Below are 21,602 nucleotides of genomic sequence, written 5' to 3'. Positions count from 1 at the left end.
CGAGTATTTCCCCTAGGTTCTCGCTGCTTCTGTGGGATTTCCCTTCCTGGTTTATACTCTGCTATAATCTGTTCTATCTCTTTGATGACACATTTGTCTGTGCCCTGGTGATTGGGTTATTCTAGTTACAATCTGTCCCATTTCCTTGATTACATTTTGTCTGTACCCTGCTGATTAGTATATTCTGTCCCATTGATTACATTTTGTCTGTATCCTTATGATTAGTATATTCTAAGACGATGCTAAGGAAGCATGACTAATCAAATTTCAATTGGTAATTCATTTTATGTTCAAGGCACCTTAACCTTACTCTGGGGGGTCTTCCCATTTTATGTTGTCATAGCCTGCATATTTCTACATTCTTCCCTTTTGATCATATTAAATTGAAGAGTATCATGATCACCCGTTCATGTTGTCATAGGGCTTCTCTTGTCTTGATTTGTGCAAAGATTGATAAACCTCTACATTCTCAAGTCTCAGCTTCAACCCCTTTTCTAGTTTCAACATATTTCTCCATGTGAGGCATAAGCATACGAACACCACTACGATTAGGATCACTAACGTGTGAGAATATTCTGATCCAGGGATGAACGTTGATGCTGTTTCCCCAATTCCATATGTTGTCCCACCAGGTGTCCTTTCCTATTCCTTTGGTATTTTGTTCTACCTTTAAATAGGTTTGATGTGCCAATTCCAGCTGGCTGTGCATCCTAAACAAATGTTCCTTTTCCAGTGCGATATCATTATCATATTTGGCAAAGTAGTCTCTCAGATGTCCCTTTAGTTCGTTGATCACATTGATTTCCACGGCTGGCCTTCTTTCTATGTTGATGATTTCTTCATTTCCCAGCCTCATCGGTATTTGGGGATGTAGACAAAATGTGAAATCCTTTATGAGGCATACTCTATTCCCGTAATGGTAAGTTTTTTCGTTCATGGTGATGCAGTAAGCCCCATTTCCTTGGTAACTGGTTCTCACGATTGATTTCGTAGTTGCTTCAATCCTCGTGGTGCAATTTATGGGTAGATTTCCTTTGAACCCACACCTGGCGGTGTTGGTGGAATAGATTTTGTATGGACCTATCACCACTCGCACTGTTTGTTTGCATTGATTAAGTCTGGTGCCGATCAAAGTATCATTCTGTTATACGGCATATGGCAACAGATGGTCATACCTTACCCAGACTCCTCCCTGTATTCTCTGGACGTCCACTAAATTCATCTTTCCTTGCTCTACCGTAATTGGGATATCAATAACTAGATCCAAGGCGCTATTACTGCTACTGCCCTTGCAGTCCTTGTTGAACCAAACTTTACTAAGTTTCCTCAGTTCACAATTGTTAATGTGACCATCATAATAATCCTTGCTTCTGACTAGGCCCGACTGAGTTACCTGGATTATTTTATTGATGGTTTGAGCATGTCCTTCTAAAACTCTCCCTATCCCTTCCTGTGTCTGAGCATTCTCCTTGCCTGCCTATGAAGAGGTTCGCTGATTGTTGTTCAAATCCTTTAGGGCTCCCTTGATCTGATTAGTCAAAGTTTTAATCTTATTGTTCAAATTTGTTATATCCATGTTATTTACAGTAGCCATACCGGTGCCATATACAGTGCCTACATCGTTTACTAATCCTCTCTTCCTTCCCATTTTTCCCTCGGTGGTACTATCTCCTACTTCTTGCTTTAAAATACCAAATATGTGTGATTGTCTCATGTCCAGAACTAGAGGTTTTTCATACAATTTAAACCAATCAAAAATTCATCATGGCCATCATAAAAAAATCTGCATTTCACGGGTTAATTAACCTCAATAACTCCAAATTAGTTCAAACTAACCAGTGCCAGTTGAAAAAAAATCTATCCAGACACACACACTTAAAGACAAGTTAAAAACCATCCACATGCTTTTAACTTTACCATTCACATTGAAACATCACACACAATACATTTCATAACTTTTCAAACATCCATAGTAACAAATTCTATGCTTTATTTTCTTAGATTCATAGAAATGTTTTTCTATTTTTTTTCTTAAACAAGCGGTTTACTACCATAAACACACTGCTTCCGTGCCATGCTTTGTTCTTCCCTTTGGATTCCGCAGGGTCCTTCTGCTCACCTTGTTTAACCCTTTCCTGAAAACTCTGCTGTCAGCTTTCAGATTTTTAAAACTGCTTTTGCAGCTCCTGAGGATCTGTTTCAAGTTCACATCCCCCAACTCCAGGTTACCCCTCCAAAAATCCGCCCAGCGTCTGTTAACATCCAGCGGACTATCCGTGGAGATAATGGGGCCTATATATCGGCTCAATGGTGCCGATTCATCCTCATCACAGTTATTGATCAGTCTGGTGCTTCGGGAGCTGATCAACCCTCACTATACTGGGTCCCATCATCGGACTCCTTTCTCTCTTTATCCCAGTTTACCCCAACTTCCCCCGGTGTCATAAGACAAGCCATACCCCTGGCCCCAGATAATGCTAGGGTCAACTTACTGATTTTTTTTATTACAGGGATCATGATCGGCCTCTTCATATACCCGATTTTAAGCTACCGTCTGCCACTTTTATATCTTTTAACTGACCCTCAGCCTTGTCAGCTCTCTCTCAGTTCCTATTTCCTTCTTCTTGTTGAACCTGACACTGCCTTCTACTTTCGGTGGCCTGAAATTGCAGGTACTCTATCGTGTTTCTTGCAGTTTCTTCCTGAGCTTATCTCTCCTGCCTTTCAATGCTCAAAACTTCTGTCAGCCGGTTCACTACGGACTCTCTCTCTCTCTCCTGCCCTACTTTCTGATTCCTGTTTCTCTTTTTCTAAACGCTCAACTTACTCCATGAGCATCTGAATTTGTTTCTGCATACATATTAACCAAATTGCCTTTTCCTTCGATTTCTTATGTACACTGCTACCCATCCACTCTACCGCTTTCTCATACGGACAGTCAGAGTGTAACATTTCTAGCATCATGTCAGAAAGATTTACTTTCCCAAATACATACGAGGATATCCTATCCTCCATCGTGGGTTCCTTGCCCATAACCCTGTCCATAATTATTGTTCTAAACCTTGAATGTCCTTTTAGTCACCATACTGACTATCCTTAGTCCTGGTCCCTGACCAGTTCAAATTTTTGCTTTCTTGCAATGCTCTTTAAATTCACAGTCCCATCTGGGGTGCCAATCTGTTGCCCAAAACTCTCTGTAGGTTTGTAGACAGCTTATGTAGTAGGCATTTAGTCACTACAGTCGCAACAATTTGGTGGGACTTCGAGTATTGAAAGAAAGTCGTCGACAAACATTATGTTTCAGCTAAACAAACTTTATCCTTCTTCCCAAAGTAGAATTAAAGTTCAAACGATTTCCCAAAGTAGAAATAAAGAACAAACAATGTATAAAATAGCACATAAGCCTCACTACTTGTGCTGGTATTACCCGTTAACAGAGGTGATCAGTCTCCGTCACTGGTATCCTGCTTTCAAGCCTCTTCTTAAAGGTCCAACTTTTCTCGTGTCCTGCTTTGAGCCTTTGGCCTAAGGTTCCTGCTTCTCAAGTGTGGCTCCTAGGTTCTCGCTGCTTCTGTGGGATTTCCCTTCCTGGTTTATACTCTGCTATAATCTGTTCCATCTCTTTGATGACACATTTGTCTGTGTCCTGGCGATTGGGATATTTTAGTTGCTATGGGCCCAAATTTCCCCAGCAGTTGCTCCCTTTTTTTTTTGGAGCAACTAGATTTTTTTGGAGTAATTTAAAATTGCAATTCTCTCCATTTAATTTGCTCCACTGTAAGTGAGTGAGTTAGGATTTTAATTAGTTTTTTTTTCAAAAGGGGGTGTTACCAGCCACTTATGCCTGTTTTGGCCATTTAAGCAAGTTTAGCCTGCTAAAAGTTACTCCAAACTAACTTAGGCCAGCGTATGAGGCCACTTGTGTCCGCTCAGAAAAACCTTGCGGTGAATTAAGAAATCAGTGCAGGTAGCCAGAAATGAACAGCATCTCCCATCACAGCACCCTCACAAATATCAATAATAAATGAAAAATAAATCAATTACTAAAAAATAAAAAGCCCTACCTCGCCGACTACAGCACACCGGCAAGCCCTTCGGCCAGGGCTTAGGGGCAGGAGGCTCGCAGCAAGCAGCGGGAGAGCCCTCCAGGGCATGTCAATCGAACTATTTGAAAGGTGCACACATTGGACTCGAGCTGCGCTCCCCAGGGCTCCTCCAACTCCTGCTCCTGCTCCCCCGGGCCTCCTTCAGCTCCTGCTCCTCCTCCCCAGGCCTCCTCCAGCTCCTGCTCCTGCTCCCCCAGGCCGCCTCCAGCTCCTGCTCCTGTCCCCCGGGCTCCTCCTGCTCCTGCTCCCCCGGGCTCATCCTGCTCCTGCTCCCCCGGGCCTCCTCCAGCTCCTGCTCCTGCTCCCCCGGGCCTCCTCCAGCTCCTGCTCCTGCTCCCCCGGGCCTCCTCCAGCTCCTGCTCCTGCTCCCCCGGGCCTCCTCCAGCTCCTGCTCCTCCACCCCCGGGCCTCCTCCAGCTCCTGCTCCTGCTCCCCCGGGCCTCCTCCAGCTCCTGCTCCTCCACCCCCGGGCTCCTCCAGCTCCTGCTCCTCCACCCCCGGGCTCCTCCAGCTCCTGCTCCTCCTCCCCCGGGCTCCTCCAGCTCCTGCTCCTCCTCCCCCGGGCTCCTCCAGCTCCTGCTCCTCCACCCCCGGGCCTCCTCCAGCTCCTGCTCCTGCTCCCCCGGGCCTCCTCCAGCTCCTGCTCCTCCACCCCCGGGCTCCTCCAGCTCCTGCTCCTGCTCCTCCTCCCCCGGGCTCCTCCAGCTCCTGCTCCTTCTCCCCCGGGCTCCTCCAGCTCCTGCTCCTCCTCCCCCGGGCTCCTCCAGCTCCTGCTCCTCCTCCCCCGGGCTCCTCCAGCTCCTGCTCCTCCTCCCCCGGGCTCCTCCAGCTCCTGCTCCTCCTCCCCCGGGCTCCTCCAGCTCCTGCTCCTCCTCCCCCGGGCTCCTCCAGCTCCTGCTCCTCCTCCCCCGGGCTCCTCCAGCTCCTGCTCTTCCTCCCCCCCGGGCTCCTCCAGCACCTGTTCCTGCTCCTCCAGCTCCAGCTCCCCTGGGCTCCTCCAACTCCTGCTCTCTCGGGCAGGACTAAGTGAGCGCAGGAAGGCAGCGGCTGGCCTGTGCAGCAGGCCACTCGGCCCGGGATAGGGGCGGCATGCTTCGGGCCCCTCCCACGCAGCCTGCAGAGCGTCAGAGATTCGGGCTGCGAGGAGCCATTGCACATGCCCGCACACTCTAGCGCGCATGTGCAGAGGTCCCGGGACTGTTTTCAGCGCCGGGACCTGGCTCCGCCCCCCCCCTCCCCCCCCCCCCCCCCCATTGGATGTGCTGCGCCACACCGCGGCTGAAGACATCCTGAGGAGTGGGGAGAATAGGACGGTAACTTTTCAGTGCCCTTTTTAGTCTAGAAAACCGGCGCAGCTCACGGAGGTGCTCCGTTTTTACCAGGGGGTGTGGGGGGGGGCAATCTGTCCCATTTTGTCTGTACCCTGCTGGTTAGTATATTCTGTCCCATTGATTACATTTTGTCTGTATCCTTATGATTAGTATATTCTAGTTACTGCAATGCTAAGGAAGCATGACTAATCAAATTTCAATTGGTAATTCATTTTATGTTCAAGGCACCTTAACCTTATTTTTTGGGGTCTTTCCATTTCATGTTGCCATAGCCTGCATATTTCTACACAGTACTGAGCCCTGCGGAACACCACTGGAAACAGCCTTCCAGTCACAAAAACGCCCATCAACCATTACCCTTTGCTTCCTGCCTCTGATTCAATTTTGGATCCAACTTGCCACTTTGCCCTGGATTCCATGGGCTTTTGCTTTCATGACCAGTCTGCCATGTGGGACCTTATCAAAAGCCTTGCTAAAATCCATATACACTGCATCAAACGCACTGCCCTCATCGACCCTCTGTTAGCACCTCAGAATATTCAATCAAGTTAGTCAGACACGACCTTCCCTTAACAAATACATGCTGATTGTCCTTGATTAATCCGTGTCTTTCTAAATTAAGATTTATCCTGTCCCTCAGAATTTTTTCCAGTAATTTTCCCACCGCCAAGGTTAGGCTGACTGGCCTGTAATCTATTCCTTTCTCCTTTTTTAAACAAAGGTATCACGTTAGCAGTCCTCCAGTCCTCCGGCACCACACCTGTAGCAAGGAAAACCTGTAACGGTTTTCTGTCCTTTAACCAATCCTCTATCCATGCTAATCTACTACCCACAAGCTCTTAGCTTGGGTAGCAACCTTTTAATGGGCACCTTATCATAACCAATGCATCCACTATCTCTGTAGCCACCTCTTTTAGAACCCTAGGATGTAGGCCATCGGATCCAGGGGATTTGTTGGCTTTTAATCCCATTCGTTTCTCGAATACTTGTTCTCTACTGATATTAATTACTTTAAGTTCCTCGCTGTTCATCATCAAGTCCCTCGAAGACTTGCTTCCACTCTAAAAGTGAATTCTCAGATGACAGTACAGTCCAATACGGAAATTACAGTCTCTTGTCACAGGTGGGACAGACAGTGGTTGAAGGAAAGGGTGGGTGGGGAGTCTGGTTTGCCGCACGCTCCTTCCGCTGTCTGCGCTTGATTTCTGCATGCTCTCGGCGACGAGACTCGAGGTGCCCAATGCTCTCCCGGATACTCTTCCTCCACTTAGGGCGGTCTTGGGCCAGGGACTCCCAGGTGCAGTGGGGATGTTGCACTTCATCAAGGAGGCTTTGAGGGTGTTCTTGAAATGTTTCCTCTGCCCACCTGGGGCTCGCTTGCTGTGTAGGAGTTCCGAGTCGAGCGCTTGCTCCTTACTCTTATCCCCTTGGTTCCCCACTATTTTTGGTATGCGTTTTGTGTTTTCGTCCATGATGACAGATACAAAATATTTGTTCAAAGTCTGCCATTTCCTTATTCTCCATTATAATTTCACCCGTATCAGCCTCCTAGGGACCAACGCTTACTTTTGCTCCTCTCTTCCTTTTTACATGCATGTAGAAGCTCTTGCAATCTGTTTTTATATTTCTTGCTAATTTATTCTCATTCTATTTTTTTTCCCCTTTTATCGATTTTTCTTTTGGTCATCCTTTGCTGGTTTTTAAAGCTCTCCCGATCCTCAGGCTTACAGCTATTCTTCACAACATTTTAAGCCTTTCTCGATCTAATATTATCCTTAACATCTTTAGCCATGAATGGATCACTTTTCCCATGGAGTTTTTATTTCGCAATGGGAATGTATATTCATTAAGAATTTTGGAATACTTCTTTAAATGTTTGCCTCTGCTCATCTATCGTCATATCTTTTAATCTAATTTCCCAATCTACCTTAGCCAACCCTCTACTCGTGTTCATCTACCTTGTTACGAATGCTTTGTGCATTCAGATAAAGAGCCTTTAATTTGAACTTTTTACCATTATTCCCTGCTTTTCACCTTATTCGTTGATGCACTTTTACCATTAAACACACTTCCCTTCCTATCACGCTCTGCTTATCTTTACCCAAATCACGACACTGCTCTGTTGCCTTGATTTTTCTCCTTGGATTTCTAAATTCCGTCATTTCCCCCCCCCGCCCCCCCAAACCCCTTTTTAGTTTAAAGCCCTATTTACAGCCTTTGTTATTCGATTTGACAGGACGCTGGTCCCAATAGGTTTAAGTGGAGACCGTCCCAAGGGAACAGCTTCCCCTTTCCCCAGTACTAGTGCCAGTGCCCCATGAATCGGAAGCCCTTACTCCCACGCCACTCTGAGCCACGCATTTAACTCTCTGATATGCTTGTCCCTATGCTAATTAGCACATGGCTCAGGAAGCAATTCGGAGATTATTACCTTTGAGGTTGTGCTTTTTAATTTGGACCCTAGCTCCTCAAACTCAGCAGAAACTCATTCCTAATTCTACCTATGTTGTTGGCTCTTAGGCGGACCATGACAACTAGATCGTCCCTCTCCAAATTCTTCTCCAGCCTTGAGACGTTATTCTTAACCCTAGCACCGGGGCAGGCAATACAGCCTACGGAACTCCCAATCGCGGCTGCAGAGAATAGTATCTATCCCCCTGACTATACTGTCTCCTACCACTACAACATTCCTTTTCACTACCCCGACTTGAATGGTGCTATGGTCAATTTGCTCATCCACCCTGCAGACTCTTCCCTCATCCACACAGGCAGCAAGAACCTCATACCTGTTGGAGAAGGGCAAAGGCCAAGGCTCCTCCAACACTGCACCTGGAGTTCTCTTATCTGCCTGAGTTGCAGTCACACCCTTCTGTCCCTGACCACTAAGCAGACCTCTACCAGTACCGAGCCGAAGGGGTGTGACTGCCTCCTGGATCAAAGTGTCAGGATAACTCTTCCCCCTTCCTGATGACCCGCAATGTCTGCACCTTAGACTCCAGCTCAACAACTCTTACTGCAGACGTGGTTATCAGGGATCGCGGTGTTCTCCACAAGCTTCCACATGCTGCAGTTGCAGCACATCAACTACACTGCCATCCCTTTATAACCTAGTTTTATTTATTTAATTAAAATGTATGCATTTAATTAACTTAGCTTATAGTTTCGTTTTAAACTCATTACTCGATCTTATTTAAATTCTAGGTAAATGGAATTAAATATTTACCTGTAACACAAAGCTCTACAAGTATTGGAGGCAAAAAGCAGCAGCTCCTTTGCTCAGAATTCCCACTCTCTCCAAATTCCAAATGTTAACACTCTAGAAGCACTGTGTTTAAGATCACTCTGTGCAGACCACTCTGCGCTAGCAGATAGTGTTATACCCTTGGAGTTACAAGTGTTGTCGCAGCACACTGCTCACAGTAATTAGCGCCTATTCAAGACAAGCAATTGTAGCTGACTGGCAGTGAACTACAGTTTTTAAGTTCTATGTTATATTCAAAATTAAACTAAATTTCACTTTTTACAGTTAATACTCACCCAGAACTTACCAAAGACTTCCACTCTATCCAAATTCCCAATAACACTCTGTTTAGAAGCACTCAGTTTGAGACCACTCTGTGCGTCAGAAGATCGTGTTTACTTTTCTGAAATGGAGGACATTAGTGTGATATCATGGGCCGTAAACAAAGCTGTCAGGTGAATGGGAGGGATCTGGATAGGGTGGGAAAATGAAGAGGTGAGTGGCAAATGGCATTTACTGTACATATCAACATAGCTCTGAAACATAGTATTTTGTATGTTCTTTCATGAACGTATTACAAACGGCTGAGGAGGCATTGATAATTGATGCCACATTTTCACAACAGCACAGACTTTATTTCTTTGCTTCTCCCTTTCTCTTCAAATTACTCTAGTAATTGAGATTTGAGCAGTTGTAACCAGCTGACACCAAGCCATGTATGAGGTGCATTTCCCAGAGTTTGTGGGCACTCATTGTGAAAGTGATCACCAAGTTCTAATTAACCAAAAGTAAGTGGAAGAATGCTTTGAATGCTTCTTGGGTTCCAAGCCTTCAACCATCCGCAGTACAAAGAGGAAGTGCAGAAATGGTATCTGGTAAAATACCATTGTGGTTTCCCTTTTATGGCAAAAGAAAATTGAGGATCCTGATTTTTGTTTTGTATGTAATGCAACTCTGAACATCTGAAATCTGTCTTTTTTTCTCCAAAGAGCTGGGGGGGCTGCTGAAGTACGTCAGACCATTCCTGAATTCCATCAGTAAAGCTAAGGCTGCTCGGTTGGTTCGGTCTCTGCTCGACTTGTTCCTCGATATGGAGGCAGCAACTGGCCAAGAGGTAAGAGCCAACAGTGCTGAATTTTAACTACCCAATGCTGATTTTCTAGTTAATGTTTTAATTCACGAAAACAAATGAAAGCATCGTTGTGATTACATAGAATTGACTTCCCTGGGACCTAAATAATGCAGGATTAAAGTCATGACCAAAAACTGGAGTCCGGCATTTCATGCATACCCCTAATTCAGTGAATCCTACCAGGAATTTGGACCTGCATTGATGGAGGTGAAGTTGATGGCCCAGACCATCCATCCTGGTAATTATTGTATGGTGACAAGCGGCTATCAAGTGGACAACAAGCCACCTAATAATGTCAGCCACGGTTCAGTGATGGCCCCAATCCAGAAAACTGAGCACATATTCTAGGCTGACACTTCTTTGTAGTGCTGAGGGAATGCTGCACTATTCGTGGTGCCATCTTTCAGATGAGATGTTGAACCGAGGTCCCGTCTACCCTCTGATGTGGTCTTAAAAAATCCGAAGAAAAGCAGAGGAGTTCTCCAGAGCCTGGCCAATATTTATCCCTGAACTAACATCACTAAAGCAGATTATCTGATCATCAATTTCATTACTGTTTGTGGGACCTTGCTGTGCACTATTTGGCTGCCACCTTTCCCTACGTTACTTCCTTGTCTGTGAAGCTCTTTGGCACATCCAGAGACTGCAGAAGGTGGGCCTGTAGATTAAATTAAGTTAGTGGCCCCAGAATGGGATGTTAGCGGTGAAGCAAAGGCGTTCGCCACTGGCCCCAAAGTAAGATCTCGCAATTTGTGTAGTAAGTTTGGGTTTTCCGTCACGTAGTTCAAATCAGTGGAGTTTAGTAAGGATTACCTCGTGCGTGCTGCTGTGACATCAACAAGCTGTCTACGCAGCCAATCAAAACGCAGAATTCGCAGAGTCAGCGAACAAGAAATTGAATAAGCTTCCTTTTTAAAAATGTTAGGAGCAAAACAAAGATTGGGGCTCTCGCATTGGGAAACGGTAAACCTGAAATAAAGATGAACAATCTTTTTGAAAACTAAATATAATTTTTTTTAAATTAATTTTTAATTTTGATTAAAATGGATAAATTTGACACTGCACAAAATTAAACTTAGTTTTTCAGGGCCATAACCTTTGTTTAGCAGTCAATACACTGTTAAAACTCCAGTTACACCTAATCCCTTTGGGTCTAACTTTTAGTGCGGAATAATTACTGCGGAAAATCCGAAGATTTTATCCGTTTTTCTGATTTGAGTGATTATATTGGTTGCCGGCTCTGTGTGGGGGGGGCACGGCGCAGCCTGTGGAGGAGCACTGAATGATAGAGCGCAACTTCCAAGATGTCCACTTGCACATGCAGTTAATCCCGATGTTGCGGTCAGTTTCAAAGGTGGAATGACGACGAACGCTGCCTGTTCGCCGTGATCCAGACCGCAAATTCCAGGCCAATGTTGGATGCTTTTTTTGTTGCCGCATAATTTTTTTAGAAATGCTGTGCCCTCACATCAGATTGTTTAGCTTGCTTTCCTTTGTATTTGGCTGTTGTGGAATTAACTAAGATATGGCTTTTACAGGTTGAATTATGTTTAGAATGCATTGAGTGGGCGAAATCTGAGAAAAGGACGTTTCTACGCCAGGCTTTGGAGGTATGTTTCTGACACATTAATTGGGAGGTACTACTAAATAATATCCAATTAAAGTCTACAACTCACCCAAGAGTTCAGATGAAGTTGCTAAATCAATTTTTTTTCTTCCAAAATTCCAACTTAATACATGCTAGTATTTGTAGGGAGAAATGTTGTAGTGTGTTCTAAGTATTATTTTCATACATTTTTCTTTTTAATAAATTTATCAAGCCATTCATGCTTTTTGGAACAGCAAAGAATACTTAGATTTTGACTTATTTTTCATATTTAACACTTTAGCATTGAGTAATTTTTTTAAAGTTTTTATAAAATTGTATCATTTTGATTCTCTTGTATCATTTGGGGGAATCTCCAATATTTACTTTTGACATTCAGGGGAATCAATCAATGAGACTACTAGAATACGAATTTCTGACACTCAGCACCTCTCTAGGTATTGCATGCATGAGGTGGCCTGCTTTCCCAAGGCAGTGAGGGAAATGAGCTAACATTGACACCGTGTTTATGTACTTTCTAGCTAGAAGCTAGTTCCACTGCTGCATTAGCGGGAGCCCGTGAACATGACACCAGCCCACTGTTCTCAGCAAGGGAGTTGAACAGGGAGGGGCAAAAATTTCTTGTTCATAGTTTCACCTGGACACTTCTACTGTGAAACTTAATTTGGATTAATACACAGGTGGTGTGACTCATTATTGCTAAAATAGGGCTTCTCAAGATTTTTAAATCTGCACCTTACTAGTGAATACCTGAAATTACAAAAATTGTTAGCTTGTCTTCCAGAAATGCTAGTTAAAGGGTGTGCATAGCATTTGTACTTTTAATCCATAGTCACTGACTTCAAATTTACAATTTGTATTTTAAGAATTAAACTTAATCACCTCCGTGGGGGGAACTTTGTATCATTGACCTATTGATAGTTTTGTTGAGGGGTTAATTGTAAAGCTTACTAAGTTGCAGGAATACCAGGAAAACATTTTTAAGCATGTTAGAGTTGTGACGTAGAACAGTAAATGTTTGAGAGGAGGTATCAGCCAGGGAAATTGTATACAGGTACAATGTCCCAATCCAGCAAACTCGGGACTGAGACCGTGCCGGTTTTCGGATTTTGGACAAAGACAGACAAAGTACTAATGGTGGCGTGGGTCGGGCTGGATCGAGGGTCATTGGCCAAGGCTTACACCATTTAAAACATAGCAGCGAAGCTGATAACTAGTACGGCCTGCTGGTTATCGGACAATATTTCCAGATTTTATTTTACTGAATGTCAAATGGGATTTTCTCAAAAATGTCCGGTTTTCGGACAATTCCAATTTTTGGATAGCCGGATTTGAGATGATGTACCTGTAGCATGGACAGATTTGAAAAGTGGGTTGGAGAATTATTTTTCAAGAAGTTTGAGATGCATTCATAGTTGAGCATTTTCCTGATTCTTAATGTGATTTAAAGTGTATCTCGAAGTAAATGGTGGAGGCAATGCTGAAGATACCCTCAAGTCTGATATGTGGGAAGTTACAGATGAAAATTCACATACTTAGCACTCTGCAACGTATTAGTGTGCAAATCTTCTATGGCACGAGGCAGTGAAGAGAATTCCTTCTTTACTGTATATATCACCACTATTAATTGCACTAAGCCTAGGTTTTTAACTGCTATGTGATTGTTATAAAGTTCAAAAATATGGGATTATTTTGGTGCAGTCCCAATGGAGTGAGACAATACACTCAATTGCACAAAGGCAATTGGTGACTAGGCAATCTGGCATTCGTCTTTGACTGCTGATTGGGGGAGCTGATGGCAGATGAGTCGGTCAGTGATTTTTTTGTTTGAGAGTTAAATCTTAAAAAACAACTGAAGCTGGAGCCTGCTCGTGCACATCTGCTAAGTCCTTTTAAGTTGACAGCAAAGGGAAGAAGTGCTGTTGAGTGGAAGTATGGGGTCTTTTAGAGAGGTATTTGAAGCTGCTTTAGGCAGTTCAGAACTGCTTTGAAAGTAGATGATTCGGCACATTATGAAGCTACGGGGGTGATTAGGAATATGATGCACTTCATTGTGTTCATCCGCAAAAGGTCATGATGACAAAAGTTATCCTAAATTTCCATTGCCTAAAGACTTTTGTCAATCATGGTCAAAAGTTTCCCCTGGATTAGTCCTAATGAGTTCCAAGTCTGATGCTGTTCAACAAGCACACAAAAGTATTCTCTGGATCTGGAGAAAACATTGAACCTTGTTAGTGCCTGACTCAATAGGGTGGCATCTGCTTTGATGTTGAAAAAGCCACTGGAATGTAATGTGTAGATAGGACTTAATCAGCAATTTTACTGGGAGAGAGTGGACTCTATATTCTGTTAAAGATGAGATGCAGACATGAAATGGTAAATTTCTAGAAGCTGCTCTCGACTAGAGGTAATAGTCTTGGCGATGATAAGTACGAAGATTCGCTGACTCATCTTGAAGCAGCCCATTTGAGGCTGGAGAATTGGATTCAATTTGGGATATGTACTCCCTCCGTGTAATTGTGATTTATATTCACAAGAAGGGAGATTCTAAATTACTGAGGAATCTTGCTGATTGCAATATAAGTGCATCATCATCATCATCGTCGTCATTTTCTTTTCTCCAGGATGTATGTCAAATGTATTGGAAACCTGGGGTATAATGAAAAGGGAATAAGATTTAATTGCCATGATTATTGTCTGAAGCAGGTTGTAGCTTTGAATGAGATTTGAATGATGTAAGGCTCAGAGGAGCCCACTTGTAGTGCTTTCATGCATCTTAAGATTTCCAACCTAGTTCTCATACCACCCTCATGCAGAAGTTGGAAGCATATTGCTGAGTCTTTTATTTTATCCAGGATGTGCACTTCAGCTCTAAGATCTCAAGGGCAGTTGGCAGGCTCGCTAAATATACTCGCAAGCCAGTCCACCATCACCATCCTATTTAATACCTGCATCAATGTGTTGGATGGCATTATAAGGGACAGTATCAAGCGTATGTGCTCCACTCATTTCTGGCCTGCTGTCTCCGCTTAGCAATGGCTGAAGCTCACAAGTCAGTTGTCTAGTGGCTGGCTAGGGGGCGATAAGTGAGCTAAGTGCTGCCTCTTTTGAGATCAAGCTTGACATATGGAAGATTGGAGCCAGGTTGAGCCCCTCTTGCAGACTTGTTAATCTGATACTTGAATCGCACAGATCCATAGTACTCCAGGGGATTGTGGATTGGCCGGAGAGCCTAACTCATTGCCGAAACTTGTCATTGGCGCTAGAGTTATTCCCGCTCTGCCCTGCATAACGCTGCAAGATAATGCTAAATCGGGTAGGGCGGAAAAGCAGCTGGAATCTTAGCAACGTTCTGTGCTGTTGAGCTGCATGGTTCAACTCCAGCAATACCCATGATTGGGTCGCTAAGGTTTGGCTTTGCCAACCTGCATGCAAGTTCTTTGGGTTCAGGTAAGTGTACGTGACCAGTAGGTAGATAGAGTGCATTGCGTATCAGGCAAACCTAGTCCACTTTGTGGATTTTGTCAGTTGTTTGGTGAAGACTGTGAGGCGTCGTGATGTATTTCCTTGTGTGTTAGACACCCATCTGAGGAAAGAAAATACCATGTATATATTGCAAATTTTGTTTGCACCTAGGGTTTATCCTTAACAGAAGCACATGTGTATAGAACAAGCCAGCATCTGTATACAAACCAGGCATTATTGCTTCCTGTAGCAAACAAAATACTTTTTAAAGCTCTGCAAAGAAGTTGCCATTGGTAGATATCTACCCATTAATTATTTTAAAGGAAGCACTGGATTAGAATGCAATCCTTCCCCATAGGACCTTGTGACAAACAGTCATATAATATCCTGTATAGGAAACTAGCATTCACTTAAATTTTGGTTACTGTCACAGTTAATATTCAATTCAAAATATATAAGCCACTGCAGACAAAATCCATGTCTTTTGCATTTTGCTAAATGGATAGAATATTCTTCCAATGCAAATACATTTTGTTCACAAAGCTTAAAAAGTACTTGCTTAAGTGTACCTGTTCAGTTGTAAACTAGTTGGTACATCCTGCTTTGTTCAGTGAATGCTCAATTAAGTGGCAGATAGTTTTGTATGAAACATCAATTAGATAAGATCAGCAGACCTTCTCTCTGTCTAAATACAAGTTTGATTGGAAGCTTTATTTGACTTGGAAAGATAGTTTCCTTTGTTCCTGAACAAATGATACCCATTGCTCCTGTACTGTTATACTACAGTAAGACCCTGTGAGCCACACGAATCTCCATGTGGATACCACTTGGATACCACTGCATATTTAGTGAAGTATGCATTTGTTATTTTTGTATCCAAGGACGGAGTGAGAGTTTAATGTCCTGTAAGATGCTGTAATTTGCTGTGTTGCTTTTACTACTGATAATAGATAAACCTTTCCTATACTTTATAACGCAAGCAGCAGTAATGCTCTTTGCTAGCGTTCCGAAGGAGATCACAAGAGGGCTCATGTCATGTTTGTCGGCTAAATACAATAATTAGGGTTTTTTGCTTGACCCTTGGGCATCAGTACAATACCACATATGTCTTTAAAGTCACACTTTTAAGTTTATAGTGAACAGTGGCTTGCTTATGAGGTTAGTCCTTAATGCTGAGCATGAGGAAAGTAGGAGTTGTATTTATTAAAATCACAGAACTGCATTCAAATCCAGTTCAGGTTGAGATCTGCAACATATTTCCTGATTAGTTTGGGCAGGTACAGCCAGTTCCTAGTGATAACCTGGAAATTATATGCCAGCACCCAAAAACGTGTCCATGATGAGGCTTAGTGATTTGTTACAGATTGCAAACACCGACATCCCATGGTTTTTGTAACTACTGTGATTAGCATGATTTTGCTGCCTGGGATTGTGATGACTTTTTGAATGTTGACATAAGTTTTTTTTAATGTTGCGCTAACAACAAATTTGCTTTCTATATTGTGCCTTTTTAAGATAAACTTCAACAACAGCAACTGGAGTGCTTCCTGTAGGATCACTAGCTGTAGTATGGCCTGCTCCAGTTAATACAGTACGATACTGGTGCACTGCAACTAACTGTATGCTGATCCCAATGCTCAGCTACTTAATTGTCTTGAAGATGCAATTTAACAAAAACATTTTTAATTCCCCACTTGTCATTATGCTAGCTCTGCTGACATGTACATTTGAGCAATAATCTATTTTTATATTCATGATTTTTATTTCAATTTTACCCTCAACAGTTCCTTGAATTTTGGGTAAAGTTTCCATGATGATTTACCCATTATTGTCTTTCAGCTGATAAATTCACTTGGTTATCAAAAATAGTTGGTGATGGAAAATAAAATGTAAAGTAGATTATTCATCAGCTGTCCGAGCTTAGGAGTGTTCAATTGTTGATACCAGGTGCAAAAGAGGGAATATTTTGCAATTCCGGCTTGAGTATGAGGAAGTAATTCATTCGGCCTGCTTCAACAAAATTTTTCTAGTTCCATATCATCTATTTTTAATCAGCCTAATTCAAATCTGTTAAATTAATTTTTCACAACAACTGCACCTTAGAATAATGTTCTTTTTGCAAAACTGTTTTGGAGAATTTAAGATGGCTGTCAGATATAGGTATAGTCAGGCCCATATCTTAAAGATTTAAAGTTATGGAAGATGTATTGCAACAGAAGTTTGGCAGCAGAGTTAAAGGATTTTTAACGTATTTACTGTACTTCCAAAAGTGTTACACTTTAATGACTTGAGTTCAAACTTCAGCTGAAACACACACATTTTAACCATTTTAATATTTCCTATACAGGCTCGCTTGGTTTCTCTATACTTTGACACTAAGAGGTACCAGGAGGCATTGCAATTAGGTAACTATTGATACTGCCTTTCATCTATTGGGTGGATGGCATGGGAGCTGTGATCACTGTGGCATGGGTGGAAGAGACACATCTTCATTCCCAAACCTTTCAATGCCTTGCGTATATTTAAGGTGTTAATGGTAATGAAGTAGCTTGCAGGTTGTGTACTACTGGTTTAAGTCTGTCCCAAAAAGTGCTGCATTTTGTCATTGGACAGAAATCTTAAGCTGTGTATTTTTATTTTGGGAAATATATGGTGGTGTTTTTCAGCTGTTTTGGGGTGGATCTTGTGTTGGACTGGTTATTAATCAGATGATGCTTAAGGAATTGTATCAGTATAATAACCAGGTGAGCACCAGTGCTAAAACAAAATCTAAAAACACCGATATCTGGGGAAACTATACAATGATCTATCCATACAAAAACCTGGTAAGCACCAGTGCTAAAACAAAATCTAAACACTGATACCTGGGGAAATGACAGAGTAATTTCACGCTTTTTCAATTGAGATATGTGATTTTTATTCAAATTTGCACCAACTATTGATCTTCTGTTTGATATCCTGAGAAATGTTTTACTATTTGTTTTGACACCGATTTCAAGATGAGTAAGCTGTGAATTTCCATATATTTAATATTTGAAGAAGTTTTGAAAGAAAGATGAACATTTTATATAGTACCTTTATTGCATCTGATATGCATCTCGAAGCACTTCACATTAGTGAGTTACTTTGTGCTTAAAGTCAGATAAAGTGACTTCAAAACTGTTTCTGGCCTCAGTTTAAAATGAGACCAATGTGTTGATTTCAAACCTATTATTCTAGTTTCTGTAATATGCAGTGTCTTTTATTAAGGCACTTTATCCTTAACCGCTTTAGTAATTGTTTTTCAGAACCATGGCGGTGCATCCACTGTGCTAAGCCATCAATTCTCTTCAGTATACAACATACAAGTTCCACTAGAGGGCAGGGCTCTATAACCTTTCAGAACTTGCTGTAATTTAATACCATGGTTTATATATCCCTAACTGCCCACTAGGGGTCAGTGTACTATGGAACATAATTGAATTTAATTACTTTAGTATTTCTGTTGGTATAGGTATGCTGAATTTTCTCTCACGTGTTTTTAAATTTGCAATTAAAAGGTTTAGAAACAAAGACAGACATTTATGTAGCAGCTTTATTGCATCTCTGAGACATCTCGAATGCACTTCACATAGTGAAAGATGCATATTCTACATAAATTGAGTCATTAACAGAATTGGTCTTCGATTATTTTTACGGGAAGGGAAATAATGGTAATAACGAAGCTGGACTGAGAATGATGAAATTAGCTAGAATGCAGCTCCACTTCCCCTTATACTTCACGTTATTACACAGTGCGGGAGTTTTGTTTCTCTATGCCTGAGCATGAAGCAATATTTTTCCGACAGGTCTTGAAGCTGTCTTGGATTTCCACTTTTGTGCATCATCTTTCGCACCATTGTTTTCAACTTTGCTTTGCTATGCTCAGCAGCCAGATACCACTTGCTGAATATTTAGGATTAGACACCTTTTTTAAAGTTTAATGACCTAATAAGAATGCTGAAAGATGCAACGCGCTGAATACATTGTGTCGCGCAAGTTTGTCTCGAATTTTTCTCGCCTGTTGAAATACCTGAGCTGTTCTGTTAGAGATACAAAGCATGGCTGAAGTGATCACCTGTAAAGGGAGGGATAGCTGGTTATTGACTGGGTGTGTTCCTCCACTTTCCAGCAGCAATACCAAGTGCAACAATGGCTGAGGTCTAAGTTCCGATCACTAGCCCAGCTTTTGACCAGAGAATGATTTTTGACTTGAGTAAATATTTTTAAAGGGACTCCGACAATGCCTGAGTGGGTTTAATCGACGACTAGCCGAGCTTACAGTCCAGAAGGGTCTCGGGGTCTATCTCTCATCTCTGTTAATTTATTGTATCTCCGCATGTATAATTGACCTTAGTGCTCCTGTTTTAGAGAAGAAAAATTAGCCAAAGTTCTCATGCTTGACCAATGAACCTATAGCTCTGGAAGTGTGCATGTGTAGACATTGGGTGATAACAATATTCTTGATGGACCAATGGTCTGTTATCCTGTTAAATTGGGTGTTCTTAAAGAAAATAATAATTAATTGCTGTAGGAGATGCCTTTCAGCAAATTGGAAATGGTGCTGCTAGCTTTTGGTTTCTCCCAGAAGTGCCCTAGACAATAGTTGGAGAGCCTTGCAGATTAGTGTTTGACAGCTGAAGCTGGAATTTGAACAGACTTGAGTGACAGTGCAGTGATGTAACATTAGAGTTACTGAGCAATCTGACCTTGGTGCAGTTTTTAGACCTTAATTGTATTATAAAAGACTTCAACTCAGAAATTGAAATTCTCCTCAATGGATAGAATGTGTAGACTGTGTTTTTGTGTTAATTCAAATGGTGGTTTACTGGCAGCCATTTTGAAAACTATTTTTCAATCATGCAGTGTCTTGAATGCTGTGAATTTCTTGGAAAGCTTCAAACATAAATGCAAGATCCCAAGCATCATCATCTCCCAAGTGCCAGCTCAGCACTGCCTCCACCCTCACTTCAGTGTACCTCCTTGGTGATATTCTTGGGTACTCTATCTAATTACACATACACACAAAGGATAGTGTAAATCTGAACTCTGCACCCCAAACGGTCATTGATGCTTGGTCAATTGAGATTTTCAAGACTGAGAGCGATAGATTCATGTTGGCAAGGATATAAAGGGATATTGAGTAAAGGTGGTAAATTAAGTTGAACCACAGATGAGCCATGATCTAATAGTGTGGCAAAGCAGACTTGAGGCGTTGGGTGGTCTATTCTTCCTCTCATGTTCCTATATCTATTGGATTTAAACATTTTTTATGCACTTTGCTCATTTAAAATAAATGTGTTTGAACGTGAGATCCTTGATAACTTGTGATCAATATCCATTAAATGCAGACTTTTAAAGTTTGTACAATTGATTAAAATAAATATTCATGTTAAAAGTTTTCTTACAATTTCCTGATCATATTTTACATGTTTTCTTTTGTGAATGTCCATTTTTTTAAAATCCTATAGCTCCCAGAGGAGCAGAAAAAGGAAAAGCTGCTCCCTGCTTTGCCATGGCTCCACACCATGCTCCTTACTCACTCACCTGCTGTTCCTTCCTCTCTGTTTCCACTACATAATTCTCTCCTTGACGCTTGCCCACTTCAGCTCTATTTCTTATGTGCTTTTTTTGAACTTTTTGGGCCTGATTGTTGGAAAAGCCTACAAGCCATTGTTGGAAAAAAGCTGGTCCAATTGGGCCTAAATCCACTAATCGGGGTACAGTTTTTACAGCGTAGCCTTATTCAATCTGCCAGCCCACAAGTTTAAAAAGCCAAACTAGACAGAAGAAATATAGCAACTGGGAAATTGAGTGAGGAGATTGGGGCTTTGTGGGATGGATAATTGGAGCTCGTGCTGGATATGATTCTCTCTGCCCACAGTTTAGACACCATGGGCCCAAGTTTCCACATGATTCACGCCTGATTTTTAGGAGCAACTGGTGGAGAACGGACTATTTTAGAAATCGCAATTCTCCACAGTTTTTTTTCTGCAGTTCTAGTCAGGTAGAACAGTTCTAGTTTAGAACAGAATTTTTTCTTCAAAAGTGGGTGTGTCCGGCCACTGACGCCTGGTTTGAAAATTTCCACAGTGAAAATGTACTCCAAACTAAAGTAGAATGGCGCCAGTAAAGATTTTTGTAGAACTGAAAAAACCTGTTCTACACATTAAAAAATTAGGCGCCCAGAACGAGGTGGGGGTGAAGGGAACTCATTAAATTTGACAATAAATCCTTATTTATACTTCTACAAATAAATCCAACCTGAATAAACAATTATAAGCCAAGAAAAGATTAAATAAACCATCTTCCTACCTGTGTGAAAGTGCTTCAGCCAGGGAGAATTCTGCAGCTGTTCGTGCCGCTGAGCGAGAGAGAGAGAGAGAGAGGAAGAGAGAGAAGAGAGGGGGGGGTCGGGGAAGAGGAGCGGGTGTCGGGTTGGGGGGAGCGGGTCTCGGGTCGGGGGGGGGAGAGCGGGTCGGGTCGGGGGAGGGGGGGGGAAGAGCGGGTCGGGGCGAGGGGGTGGGGGGAGAGCGGGTCTCGGGTCGGGGCGGGAGGGTGGGGAGAGTGGGTCTCGGGGCGGGGGGGGTGGGGAGAGCGGGTGTCGGGTCTCGGTCAGGGCAAGGGGGAGCGGGGGTCGGGTCTGGTCGGCGGGGGGGGGGGGGAGCGAGTGTCGGGTCTGGTCGGGCGGGGAGCAGGAGCT

At 42.7% G+C, this 21,602-nt stretch overlaps 1 protein-coding gene across 2 annotated transcripts in view; it reads left to right on the top strand.

The window, feature by feature from the left end:
- The window catches only part of LOC139233980 (26S proteasome non-ATPase regulatory subunit 11), a 102,223-nt gene that overhangs the window by 40,833 nt on the left and 39,788 nt on the right, over positions 1-21,602 (top strand). For both annotated transcript variants that reach the window (XM_070864722.1, XM_070864723.1), the window contains exons 3-5: positions 9,668-9,792; positions 11,349-11,420; positions 17,229-17,286. In XM_070864722.1, coding sequence (XP_070720823.1) covers positions 9,668-9,792; positions 11,349-11,420; positions 17,229-17,286 — 255 coding nt within the window. The remainder of the gene's footprint in view (positions 1-9,667; positions 9,793-11,348; positions 11,421-17,228; positions 17,287-21,602) is intronic.

Source organism: Pristiophorus japonicus, chromosome 21 (genome assembly GCF_044704955.1).
Source record: "Pristiophorus japonicus isolate sPriJap1 chromosome 21, sPriJap1.hap1, whole genome shotgun sequence".
Taxonomy (NCBI): domain Eukaryota; kingdom Metazoa; phylum Chordata; class Chondrichthyes; family Pristiophoridae; genus Pristiophorus; species Pristiophorus japonicus.
This window is presented reverse-complemented; position numbering and strand designations above follow the sequence as displayed.